Source organism: Kwoniella europaea, chromosome 1 (assembly GCF_036810445.1).
Source record: "Kwoniella europaea PYCC6329 chromosome 1, complete sequence".
Taxonomy (NCBI): Eukaryota; Fungi; Basidiomycota; class Tremellomycetes; order Tremellales; family Cryptococcaceae; genus Kwoniella; species Kwoniella europaea.
The window spans coordinates 6315714-6329313 of record NC_089487.1 but is presented as its reverse complement, the minus strand read 5'-3'; the positions used below and the strand labels follow the sequence as shown (position 1 = coordinate 6329313).

The 13600-nt window shown below is 44.6% G+C and overlaps 4 protein-coding genes across 4 annotated transcripts; 2 read left to right on the top strand and 2 right to left on the bottom strand.

Annotated features, from left to right (window-relative positions):
* Nucleotides 1-37: 37 nt before the first annotated feature.
* On the bottom strand, nucleotides 38-2597 carry V865_002404 (UV damage endonuclease UvdE; the record flags this gene model as incomplete). Its single annotated transcript, XM_066226205.1, has 10 exons — nucleotides 38-554; nucleotides 623-654; nucleotides 710-931; nucleotides 984-996; nucleotides 1063-1118; nucleotides 1167-1284; nucleotides 1341-1453; nucleotides 1512-1662; nucleotides 1718-1898; nucleotides 1952-2597. 10 exons carry the CDS (start codon nucleotides 2595-2597, stop codon nucleotides 38-40), a joined length of 2049 nt encoding a protein of 682 aa, XP_066082302.1.
* Nucleotides 2598-4153: 1556 nt separating this feature from the next.
* On the top strand, nucleotides 4154-6221 carry V865_002403 (uncharacterized protein; the record flags this gene model as incomplete). Its single annotated transcript, XM_066226204.1, has 8 exons — nucleotides 4154-4312; nucleotides 4379-4505; nucleotides 4570-4925; nucleotides 5012-5093; nucleotides 5174-5238; nucleotides 5295-5323; nucleotides 5395-5636; nucleotides 5776-6221. The coding sequence occupies 8 exons, from the start codon at nucleotides 4154-4156 to the stop codon at nucleotides 6219-6221; spliced, it is 1506 nt and encodes a 501-aa protein (XP_066082301.1).
* Nucleotides 6222-7352: 1131 nt separating this feature from the next.
* Nucleotides 7353-10814, top strand: V865_002402 (uncharacterized protein; the record flags this gene model as incomplete). Its single annotated transcript, XM_066226203.1, has 3 exons — nucleotides 7353-8239; nucleotides 8301-10682; nucleotides 10754-10814. 3 exons carry the CDS (start codon nucleotides 7353-7355, stop codon nucleotides 10812-10814), a joined length of 3330 nt encoding a protein of 1109 aa, XP_066082300.1.
* Nucleotides 10815-11233: 419 nt separating this feature from the next.
* V865_002401 (26S protease regulatory subunit 7) lies at nucleotides 11234-13272 on the bottom strand (the record flags this gene model as incomplete). Its single annotated transcript, XM_066226202.1, has 12 exons — nucleotides 11234-11453; nucleotides 11522-11635; nucleotides 11698-11947; nucleotides 12013-12139; nucleotides 12192-12287; nucleotides 12349-12421; nucleotides 12473-12638; nucleotides 12714-12915; nucleotides 12988-13025; nucleotides 13088-13129; nucleotides 13185-13198; nucleotides 13259-13272. 12 exons carry the CDS (start codon nucleotides 13270-13272, stop codon nucleotides 11234-11236), a joined length of 1356 nt encoding a protein of 451 aa, XP_066082299.1.
* Between the last annotated feature and the right edge of the window lie 328 nt (nucleotides 13273-13600).

The window sequence follows — 13600 nt, the reverse complement described above, 5'->3', positions numbered from 1 at the left end:
CTACAATGGATATCTAGGTGTTATGGATACATTGAGATTACACAGCTACCTTCTCTTTGCTTTGTCTACCCTTTCTCTTCGCAGGTTGTTTCTTCGGCTCTTCTCTAACATCCTCAGTCTTGCTTTCAACTTGCTCATCTGCGTCGGGCACATTCTCCTTGTTCTCCTCATTCTTCTTAGCCTTCTTTGGGGTAGGTTTCTTCTTCTTAGCTGATCCTTGTTCATTCTCAACTTTCGCTTCATCCCCTTCATCATCACCGCCTACATTCTTTCTTTTACCCTTCGCTTTCCCTTTCTTAGGTGGAGTCTGACCATCCACTTCCATTCCTGCATCGTTAATCGCATTCTTGACATGTCCTTCCACAACACTTGTATCTCCTACACCGCCATCACCTTCTTTCTCTATATCGGATAGGTTGATAGGTTCACCTTCAGAATCGACATCGCCAGTCTCCTTTTGCTTCTTCTTTAGACTGCTCTTTCGTCCTTTGGTGTGCATACCGGGATTAGGATCAGGTGGTCGAAGACTGTCATGATTGACTTCTTCAAGACCACTACAAGTCGTATATCGACATCAGCAATTGGCCTTTGCATCGCGTATCTCTTACCATAAAGCACTCACTAGATTCGGTACAACTCAAACACAGCTTGCTCCTATAATCGACTCATGCAATCAGCTTTGGTCAAATGTAAATATTTCCTTACATACCTTATCTTTCGCCTCAATCATCAAATCCACATCATCGGGCAGAGCATCAGGTAGACTTTTACACCTATCTGCATGTGCTCTCCTCTCCATGACTGTCTCCGCACCGGGACGAGGTTCTGATAGATGTTGTTTCATCGGTATACCTCGCTTCTCCCATGTCTTGGCTATTCTAGGTATGAGGACGGCGGGTGGTTCAGAAGATGGATTTATCCAATCGTGATGCTAATCGAGCAGTCAGTATGCATAAGCCGGCTAATTGAGTAGTAATACTTACATAGTCGAAGATACTGTCAAGCAGGAGGAAAGATCAGCTTATAATCACATCATCCATAACGTTAGTGAAAAGAGCTCACATAGGTATATCCAATTCTTCGCACACGGGGAAGAGATCATCCACATTATAGCAGATCTGAACTACTATGAGCATGCATCACAGTAATGTCACTTTGCAACTTACCTCGTCGTTCTCCAACACCAGTCTTTTCTTGACACCCTCGCTTAACCTAGTAGTATAGTTTTCCTTGAATCGAGCAAGTGTACTCTCCTTATCACCGAAGATACCACCCATATGTATACTACCGGAGGTATTAGCTATAAATCCCAGCGAAATCCTGGAAGGTTACCAGCTTACATCATGACACCCTCGGCACCAATACCCATCCTGTCCATGATCTCGCACTGATAGTTCAGTTCTCGTATGGAGGCTTCAATCACGTTGGGCTTGGGAGAACCGAGTTGTGTGAACTGAACAGTCAAGGGTATTTCAGCTACCTTCTGCTATAAATGTATACATGTGACTCACCTGTCCCGGATGCATAGTCAATCTATGTCCATATTTCTTGGCGAGAGCTCCAGCTTCTTTCAGACCTTCATCCGCAAAAGCCAGATCATATCCATATTTGGCATGAGATGCAAAGGGGAACATCTCAGAGGACAATCTCATGAATCGAATCCTACGAATGCCTGTCAGCGAAACAATATGGATGATACAGGTTAATTTCAACTTACTTGTTGTCTTCGTTCCATTGTATCATCGTCTTGAGATCTCTCACATTCATCAAAGCCAATCCTTTCGGTAATTCCATACCTTCTTCTTCTATACTGGCTATTCTACATGTTCTCGAACAGAATATACTATCTGGTTTTTCCGCTCTTAAAACAGTATTCAGACAAGCATATCCCAGTCGACCTACCACAGAAATCAGCTTCTATGTGAATCGCCTTAGATATGGATGAGCTTACCTCTAAACGTGGTAGGTTTCCTTTCCACATCCGGTATCTCATATACTTTCTTGGGGTATACCTTTGGTTTTCGTTTCTTCTTAACAATCTCATTCCCATCTTCATCATATTCAGGCTCATCTTTTGCGATTCTCGATTTCTTCGGAGTCACCTTTTTGGCTTTCTTTGGTGGTTCTCCTTCCCCTTCCTCTTCTTCTTCCCCTTCTTCGGTCTTTACTTCTGTTTTCTTAGGTGCAGCCTTCTTCTTTGGTGTTCTCTTCTTAGGTGGTTCTGGTTCGACTTCCGATAATTCACTTTCGGAAGCAGCAAAATCCGATCCTCCATCTTGATCTTCCTCGACATACGAGATATCTTTCTTCGCTGCACCCCTTCTCCTCTTTGATAAATTTCGATCTACAGCTTCATCCACTGCATGTTTTACTTCCTCTTCCTGTTCTGATGTAATGGGCGTTAGAGCCTCATCCGAATCCGAGGTGGTATCTCGTTCGGTCTTCAGGAGCTCAGGTGGAGGCATATGTTCCAATGCGTTTATCATTGTATGTTTCGGTGCTGTTGCTGCTGGATTGAGGGTGAGGGTGGTGGTACTGAGCTGAGATGGTGAACCTGGTTGTTCGGGGGGTATGACTTTCAGTCTTCTGGGGGGCATTGTGAATGGATGTATCGATTGTCTATAGATGACAGGGACGAGTAAATGCTTGAACGTAGTTGTTGATGTCTGTCGTATACTTCGGCCAAGTAGGGGAATGATCATCAGAAGATGTACCAATACCAAGGAAATGATGATCAGACTGAAGGTATGGAGAATATCGAAAACTGGTTACAAGTATAAGATACAGATCAGAGGATCAGAGAAAATCAAAAAGTCAAAAACTTTTGTTGGAGCGAACGCGTCTTTGCATCTCATCATATCATCTTTTGTCCACTGTTATGAGCACAACTACCCAATTCAGTATAGAGCCAGTTGTCATTCACTCGAGTATTAACGAGACAAACCTCATACCGGTACCAGATTAATGTTAATTGCGGCTGACGATCGAAGATCGATGAGATGGGCAGGTACGTCATTGTTATTGTTTTGGTAGCGGGGAAGTCCGCTTTAGGTGTGTTACGTCATCTTTCGCTGGAGTACTCCAAAGAAATATCGACATGGTGAGAAGAGATTTTGGGACGCGAAGAAGGGATGGAAAGCAAAAGCAAAGCATACAATGTTGAAGAGGAATAAGAGTGAACCTATCTTATCTTTCAATGAAAATGAATCGGGGCCCGAATGATGACCAAAGTAGATCATTCATGATAACTGATCACAATGACCCACAGCAATTTGATCGCATCAAACCCCACTAAAGACTTTGTCCACTATTCAAAGGACGTCTTCATGATAGGCGATCGATCACATCAAACCGCTAAACCGAGCTTGGATACCATCTTTCGGATCACTACGGCGGTCGTGAGAATAAGGAAGAGCTGATGGTGGTGATCTATGAGGTCTGAGAGAGGAAGTTTGGAAAACACGACCTCGACTACCTATGAGGTACAGCGTCAGCGTCAGGAACACCTTTTCGCTTTCCATCGTGTTTTGGGTTTTGACCTGAATCACCCCCTCTCAGAAACCGCAATACAACTCTTCTTTTGTTCGATACTCTGATGAGTTGTTTGTTCGCCTCGACGGATAAGCCACAAGCTTTTAACTTCAAGACATCAATCATGCATGTTATTCGGACTCAATGGAAAGATGGAATACTAATCATGTGTATTGCCTTATTGAGTACTAATCATGGTCTTAGCCTTTCAGATTGGTGTTATCAACACACTGACCACGCACCTGCAGGTATACACAACGACAAGTGCGCGGGTGTCCCGGCTTGACTAGTGTGGGAGGTTGGTAGGCTAAACGACGATCAGTGATTTGATTGTTTTAGCTGTGACTAGCCTGAGCACGGACTCGGATGGGGCGTTGATTAGATCAAAAGTCTGGTTCGTCTCCCCCACTTATCAGGGTAACAGCGCTTGGATCTTTGGAAATTGTTTCAATCAGAAAAGCTGATCTCCAAGATAAAAAGGATACAGGGTGATGAGTGATCAGTGATCAGTGATGCTTTATAAGCAGTGCGATTGGATCAACGCATTCCTCAATTTCCTTCCTCGACTTCTTCCATCCATCCTCTATCGATGTCGGTTAGTAATCTACATCGACGATACAGTATGAGCTGGACCGGCAGCTTACAAGCTCTTCCAGAGCAATTTCAGAAATATATTCCGGAAGAATACCAAAAATACGTTCCACACATCTGGCTTCTCGGTGCTGGTGTAATTGGGATCTATCTCCTTCGAGGATTGCTTTCCTACTTCAAGGTTCTGAGAGTGAGTGTTGTCATCACGTTCATATAAATGCAATCGCGCTTCGCTGATACTGATTCCCGATGACAGGAAGTTCGAGGCCTTCCTGTCAAGCACGGTTTCTTCCCTGCATACGAACAAGGTCTTCGAGCTCGAGTTCCGCACATCCCTTATATCTTGCCTATCAAGGATTTCTACTCTCGACCAGAATGGGATAGTGGGTTACTGCTATACCCCGTATCACTTGAAATAGTACTGATTGTGACTAACTCTGTGATTAGGATTCGAAAAGCCTCGATCTGATCTTCTCGCTTATACCGTCGCCACGCAACACCGAGCCATCTATTGGGTCGCCAATCCTTACACTGCTCAACATGTATTCACCAAGACCTCTCTGTTTGAGAAACCTACCTTCCATCCTCGTTATGTAGCAGCCGCCAAATTCGGTGGAAACATCATTAGTGCCAGTGATGGCGATGATCACAGGAGACACAAGTCGGTAGTAAGAGGTTGTTTCGGTGAAGAGATCTTTAGAAACGCCTGGGAGGAAATGGATAAAACAGTTGAATTGTTTCTGGATGAAGATAAACTTCGTGAAGGTGGTGTGATGGAAGATGTGGGTGCGACCACTATCAAGGTTAGTGATAATTTAGCGTCTTTCGTATACGGCGTGTGCATTTCTCGGATACAGTATAATTCTGACTAACAACTTCTTCTTTCCAGATCACATACATCGTTATTGGTAAAGTCGGCTTCGGTCATGACATCCCTTGGGACTCGCAACGAAGCAAGAAAGGCGAGAAAAGTGAGTGATTGCTGCAATCACCGTACTACCTTTTGCCGGAGTCGATCTTCGCTGAACCTATCTCACTCATGCTACAATAGTTGGTTTCGTCGAATCTTACGAAATTGTCGATCGAACTATGCTATACCAATTTACCTTACCTCTTGTAAGTGATGTTAACAGGAATTTGAACCTTTCGCTGACCTCTGTGAACCCTTTTAGTGGATCATGAAAATACTTCCTACCAAAGAGTAAGACTTGTCTCGAGAGATCTTGTACGATTACTTGTCAGACTGACATACTCGATGTTACCTGCTCACAGATTACGTCGAATGGGTGATGGTCGAACTGCCTTCCTCGGGTACTGTTACGAAATGGCCCGAAGCAAGCGAGCCGAACTCAATGCTTTGCGAGAAGCCGGGGAGAAATCGAAAGCTCCCGTTGACCTGCTTGGTGCTATGGTACATGCTCAACTCGTTGCTGAAGAGGAAGCTCGTCTCAAACATGGTCATGAATTCACTCCTAACGTTGGTTTGACAGAGAATGAAGTTATTGGTAACATGTGTAAGTTGAGGATTGAAAATGTAGCTGAATTTGAGAGCTGATGCATTTGATTACGCATATTAGTCATTTTCTTGCTTCAGGTAAAGTTCACCCTCGCCGTTTATGAGACTCACCGATATCGTCCGACAATTGTTCAAAGTTGCCAAGGAGGACAGTATGCTCCCTTACACCACCTGGAACGAAGCTGGCGAAGTCACCAAACGAGAACACCTCGTCAAGAAAGGTTCATTGATCTACATCGATACTCCCGCGTCTCAACTTAACCCATTCTATTGGAAAGATGCGAACGAATTCAACCCTCGACGACACCTCGGTGCTGACGATGCTCGAGCGAGTCTGAACAATGCTGAAGTCCCCTTTGTCGCTTTCTCTATGGGTCCCAGACAATGTATCGGTCGAAGATTCGCTGAAGTCGAGATCATCTGCTTCATCGCTTCAATCCTTAGCAGATATACCATCCACCCCGTTCCTACTCATGCGGGTGAGACCAAGGAAAGTATGAGAGAGAGAATGATCGGTTCAGCTGTCGAGGACGTTACCATGACTCCTGGTAAATTCCAAGTTAGGTTGGAGAAGAGACAATAGATACGCCATGCGCCTTAGACTGGTATGAGACTTGTGTCTACAGAGCCACTGAAACGGATCGGAAAGCAATGACACGACGATTGATGATATGTCAAATTCACGAGTTCAACTTTAACATGTAGATAGACTTTTTGATGGAATGATGAATGAATGCATCTGTGTATAGAATACTTAGTCCTCAATGTATATGCTCTGAGCTCACCATCCAGTCTTCTATCATACTCTGTGCATCTCGTCACGCTGCAGGATCGTCCGGCCTCCTTCCGGGATGCGATTGGATGAAATTACCCAAAGAGGTAATTGTTCCGAGTTTTGATGTTCTAACGGACGCGTCTGTCTTTTTACTTTTGTCACATTTTAACATTCGGATATCTCTCACTACTCTCACTTGCTTCGCGTTTCTCCTTCTCATCCTTTGTTTTGTCCCTTACTTTCACCTTTACCTCACTGGTATGCGAGACCAACCTCATGTCACTGTAGCAGTCGTCTACACGCAACCTAGGACTCAGTCCTGAGCTAATCAATGTCCTGTGTTTGACGAGATGTTACTGATACCTGTAACACGCGTCACCATTTGATTTTTTTTTTCCTCCTTTCTGACGAATCATACAGCCAGGGAACAATAGGTTGCGGCAACGTACTTCACCATATGAGAACTTGCCTCGACATACCCATGCTCTATTCATCTTCACCTATTCTCGCTTGTACATTGAATTGACCGTCCACGATTCACAGTTCTCGACTTCGACTTTGATTCTTACTTTTTCGTGTTCACTTTTGCCATTTTAGTCTTGTAGACTTACACTCGTTTTATCAACATCAACAATCAATATCGTCTACGCTGGATCGCTCGACGACATTCCCTCACTTGCGAACATCACTACGACAAAGGTAGTCTGGACGACTTCCCGACAACATTAGAAAGTATCAGGAGACATTGATTGTTTCAATTAGAATCGCGAAGCAGGAATTAGACGCTCTTTGATAGAGTGTAGACTTAGCCTTAGGGACATAAACGTTTAGATCTGCTGAAGATCATCACGATATTGGAAGAAGAGAGATAGGCATCAACAATTTCGGCAATCACACGATCGCGTTGAACGGCCCATTCGTGGCCTACATCCCATCCTCATGCTCATCCTCCCTCCCCTCCTTGCCCTAGTGGCCTCCTTGTTATCAGTAAGGGCAGCGCCCTCTCTCAACTTTCCTCTGGACGAACAGCAACCGTCAGTAGCAAGGGTAAACTCAGAATTTGTCTTTGAGTTACTCCCTTCAACATTCAACTCGACCTCATCCACCAATCTTACATACACAACCTCAACTCTTCCTTCCTGGTTATCATGGGACTCGCCGAGTCTCGCTTTCCACGGAACACCCGCCTTGGAAGATGAAGGAGAACAGGATATAGCCTTGACAGCAAGTGATGGAAGTGGATCAACGGAATCTTCATTCACTCTCATAGTCTCCAATTACTCCGTTCCAGCTGTACACCAATCGTTCTACACTCAAATCAGTCAACCTAACTTGTCGGTCATCTCATCAGCTACGATCATGCCTGGTGGAACGGGTGTGACCATCCCTCCTTACTGGTCATTTTCCTTGGGTTTCCAAACCGACACATTCAGAATATCGAGGAATGAACCTAACAATGGACAGCTGTACTATGCTGCCCATGTTAGAGGAAGCATTGGCTTACCATCGTGGTTGACCTTCAACAATCAGTCTTTCACATTTGAAGGTGTAGCTCCAGCAGAAGGAAGTTATACGGTAGTAGCTACTGGAACGGATTTCTGGGGGTATACAGGTGCTCAAACTAGTTTTTCCATCCAGGTGGGACAAGGCGAAGCTATAGAAATGGCTAGAAACCAGAATCTCACCAATGCTCAAACCATGGCGAAGAACCAGTTAAATCAGCAGATCGATCTTAGTGGTGTGACTATTGGTGGAAATGCTGTAGATAATGAGGATGTAGTGCTTAGCTTAGCAAGTAATGATTATCCTTGGTTATCCATCGATAGGTGAGTCAGACATTCTGGCATTAAATGAAGAATTAAGCTAAACATTGCAATCCTATTATAGCTCAAACGACAGTTTGGTTGGTACCGTGCCAGATCAATACCAGAATGGAACGTTCGCTTCTCTCTCTGTCCCCGTGAACATCCGATCTACCAACACTTCCAATACCCTTTACATGACTACATGGCTGGGTATTGATATCTTGCCCTACTTCTTTTCCACCTACACTCTTCCGAATTCTACAGCCACTCTAGGACAATCTTTCGATTTCGACATCACGTCCTACCTCCTCAATAAAACAGCTACTGTGAACGCTACTGTCGTCCCGCCAGAGGCTGCTACTTGGTTGAAATTTGATACCAAGAACATGTCCTTGTATGGTTCCGCCCCAGCTTCGATGGATTACAACAGAGTAGAAGTGGTTTTCGAAGCGTCCATAGGCGATCTGGTGGCGACTTCCAAATTGAACGTCAATATCCCTCAAGTTACTCAAACTTCCACCAATACCGGTACTGCCGCTGTTCCAACTTCATCTACTGGTAGTTCCGGTGGACAAGGTATATCCAAAGGCGCCAAAATTGCAGTGGGAGTTGTTCTCGGTCTTTTACTATTGGTCACTATCATTTTGATCTTGTTATTCTGTTGCTGTCGAAGAAGAAAGAACAAGAAGCCAGCCAGGAAAGACGATGATAACGATTCTTTCGTCGCCACTTCCCCAGTCACCGTTCAAGATCCATTCAGGAGATCAAACAGTTTAGACCCACCTAGGAACTTGCTCGGTGAAATTGCTAGATTTTCCGGATTGAACTTGCGATCAGGAGATGCAAGCGAGAAGAATATGCCTCTCAGTCCGGCATCTTTAAGCACCGATGCTACGATGGTGCAAGAGAAACCCACTAGATTGGATGGATTGAAAGGCATTTTCGGATGGAACCAAAAGGAAGAATTAGAGAATGAGAAACCAGCTATCATCTCACCTCAAATCCCAAGTGATTCAAGGAGCTTCATAGGATACCCCGATGTGATTGGTGTGAACGATCCTGTCAATCGACCTTCCCAAGATGCGAGCTCCTTCACCCAGTCATTCATCTCGGAATCTTCCAGAGCAAGTTGGCAATCACGAGAATCGTTCCATTGGTCATCCGTAGACGACGGGGAAGGTGAAGATGAAGTAGCTTCATTAGGTGCAGTAGGTGGTAATAGGATTTCAACGGCTTCTTCCATCCCTAGACCTCGACCAAATTTCACACCTCGATATCCCCGACATCAGAATCCCAGTGTGTTAGCTCGAATGGTAGATTTGGATGATACAGCTTCGCATGCTAGTTTTAGTGAATTCCATTCATCTCAAGAAGGACATCATAGGGACAGTTCACAGAGTGGATCCAATTTCGATTCATCCGGATTCGACCATTCGTCAAATTCCATGATGGCCTCTGGATCGATATTCAACTCTCAATCTGGATCGTCCTTCCCTGCGGGACCAAGTGGATTGAGCAGGTTTGGTGAATCGGGTGGATTCAAATCGAATGATACAGATGACGAAGATGCGTTCTCGGTCGAGGGTCCAGCAGTAGTTGCCATGGCGGAAAGACAATCTTTCGAAACTCGTAGACCCCAACGACAGGACTCGAGGAGTCATCCGAGACTGAAAGAATCGCGTTCGAGACATGGTACGGGCGAATTGGGCATGCCTCCCTCGGAGCAATCTCGAGAGGCCATACCTGAGGAGCAAGAACATAGTCGAGTGAGCGGTGTGTTCTCCGATGCTGATGACGTAGCGAGAAGATCGACGATATACGCCCCAAGCGAGGGGAATCAGGATGAGAATAATCCAGGATTGGGATATCCTGCTTCAGCGATTTACTTTGGTTCTCAAAATGGAGAGATTGAGACTGAGGGATATACGAGTCAACGTACCTCAACGATGGATCAGAACAATAACAGAGGATCAACTATAAAGGTTATACCTAATAAATCTGGTCAAACACCTTTATCACCTGCTTTACCTCAAGTGGGAAGTTTCATAAGACACCGACGGACCAACACCGGTTCAGCAGGAGCAACGAAAGCTATGATCCGACCTACATCCACTCACTCAAACGGTGCTAACGACGGTCGAGTCACAGCTGTAGCCAACGAAACATTCTCTATACATCCTCAGATCAACCCTCCTCCCACTGTATCACTCTCAGCTGCCACCTGGTCTTCCAACCCCCCATCGACGTACAGAGCAGAAGTGGAAGGTGGTGGTAATTTACCTACGTGGTTACATTTCGATTCGAGGGAATTGGAATTATGGGGTGTCCCACCGCTTAGAATCACGGGCGATATCACGACGATAAGGATAATAGAGAGATTACCTAGAGATAATAGACGTTCGGATCCGATGAGCTTCGGGTATGAACCTCCTCAGGAAAGAGAGGTTGGCAGAGTTACTATTGAGTGAGTGAACACCTTCGCCTTCGTATAAAGTCATCTACCTTGGTGCTGATAGAATATCTTTCACTTTGCAGAGTCACAGACAGGTTGAAATCACCTCAATTCGCTTTGGAAGGTTCACCTCACGCTTTATAACGATTGATTCGATAATGGCGTTCAGTGTACAACGTGGAATATCAAAAAGTAGTTCGCAAGTCATTTAACTTTTATAATATATGATTTCCTATTTTGTTCGCTTTCTTCTCAGATTTCTTTTGGTATTTGATTGCTTCATTGAGTATAGAAATTATTTATGATCGTTTACGTGGACAATCTATTTGAGATTGATGGATAGAAAAGAACACTTTTGCTAGATTGATTTATGATAATGTAGTAAAGAAAGTGATTCAAATGATGAAATATGCAAAAAACATATGTAAAGGATATATATACAGTGGGGACGAAAGCACACGAGAACTACTGGAGTCTAAAACTGATCGGTCTATTCTTTCAAGTCATTATGCATGCTTTATCATCTAATCTGCTGTTACAATATATACGATACCAAACCCTATCTAGTTGTACTGGGCATATAATGCTGTACTTGAGAATTTGGTACCTTGTCTAATAACCTTCTCGACGGCATCGAGGAAATCTCGTTCGGTGGCTACCTTTCTTCGTGCTCGAATAGCGAACATACCGGCCTCGGTAGCAACAGATTTCAACTCGGCACCAGTAGCGTTAGGGCACAATCGAGCGATGAGGTCATATCGGATATCTCGTTCGACACTCATACTGATATTGGAGGATGGTTGTCAGGTTCGTTCGATAGCATCAGTCTAAGCTAGAGACATCCGGCTTACCTCTTTCCGTGGATCTTCAGAATATGGCTTCGCCCTTCATTATCAGGTAAACTGAACTCTACTTTTCTATCCAGTCTACCAGGTCTCAATAAAGCAGGATCAAGGGTATCAGGTCTACGCAGTAGAGTACCCATCAGCTTAATAATCCAGGCATCGAAGGTATTCTCAAAACTGACCTATTGGTAGCCATGATGACTTTGATATTTCCTCTGGCATCGAAACCGTCCAACTGATTGATCAATTCCAACATGGTTCTTTGTACTTCGTTATCTCCTCCCGCGCCATCATCGAATCTCGCTCCACCAATAGCATCGACTTCATCGAAGAAGATGATACAGGCTTTCTTCGATCGAGCCATCTCGAATAACTCTCGTACCATTCTTGCACCTTCACCGATGTATTTTTGCACAAGTTCCGAACCAATGACTATTATTTGCCGACATTCTGTCAGCTCATCTCAGAATGATATAGCAAGCCAAATGTCAACTGACCTCGAATGAAAGTACTGTCCGTCCTGTTGGCTACAGCTCGCGCACAGAGAGTTTTACCAGTACCGGGAGGACCGTAAAGCAGGACACCTTTGGGTGGTTCAATACCGAGATTGGCGAATCGCTCAGGCTGAACATATGAGTTAGCATGACCGCAATTTGGAATTCAAGACATAACTCACTTCTAGTAAAGGCAGCTCCACGACTTCTCTAAGCTTCTCAATCTGCTCCTTACATCCTCCGACGTCCGCATACGTGATTGATGGTCTTTCCTCGACCTGCCAATCACAAAATAAGTATTCCATTCATGACGCGACTGCTGGTGAGAAGTGGACTTACCTGCATCATAGTAACGGAAGGATCTATTTTAGGTGGTAAGGGGATCATTATCTTGTAATTGGTGTGATCGACTCTGCACGATGAGTTAGCAAAATCTTCCCTCGATCAGGATCAGTCAACTCACCCGACTCGCATACCCTCCTCGACATCTGTTGGAGCCACCTGTTCACCCAAACCGACTACGAATTTGGCCACTTGCTTGATCGATATAACATATTTGTCTCCTTCGGGATTTCCAGCACCAGCACCATCTTGCGGATTCAATGCTTGTCCTTCTGGCTGAGGATTGGCTAATCACATATCACTTATATCAGCATGAAAGACGAGATGCGCGACCTCTTAGGCAGAAGAGATGAAAGACTCACTAGCTTTAATGATGGTTTGACATCGAGCGACTTGTAATGGCCTTTGACCTTGTCTCTGCTTATCGGCAGCTACATCCCACAAGTTTGCTGATGCCAATCCGGTATCGGACTCCCTAACGCCCATCTTCTCATTCACCCGTTTCTGAATTTCTTTCAATTCGGATTCAATCTTCTTCAACGCTAACGAATATGGTCCTTGACCCTGTTGATCCAGTAAGAGAGAAATTAGCAAAAGCTAGGTCTGGCCGTGAATGTCAAACAAACTCCAGCTTACATATGTCTTCAATATTTGGATATCAGATTCATCGAGAGCTATCCATGACTATTTAGCATGCAGCATCGAGAAAAGGGGATGAGAGCGAATTGCAACTCACCAACTATCTTCTCCTCTTTCTCATCCCCGACCTTTTTCTCATCTATATTCAGAAAATCAGCATCGAGTTATTCTACGATCGTTACTGGAAGACCTACATTTCTCCCAGTCCCTATTGTGATCACGACTGTCAGCAAGTGAATCCGCCATTGAGACAGATCATAACACTCACTCTTTGGGTGGCATTTTGAATCCTTGCTACTTCGATTGCTGTTCTAACGAGTGTTTCCCCTTCGAAGGGTATCCGTATCTCCTGCGATGATATCTCTTCGAGAGCGTAGGTGCTGTTATAGAAGATGCGATTGATCAGACAGATGATATGTTATATTAGTTATGAATTATGAATCATCATGAACACACCAACGATGACAAGTCCTGCTGCATCCCAGTCGCGACGGTCACAAGTGGGCCCCAGATATATAATCAGCCTGCCACATCGTCAAATCACTTACTCCCATACAAACAAAACACCGCTAACACCGCTGTGGTGCCCCGCATCCCTGGCATACCTTTG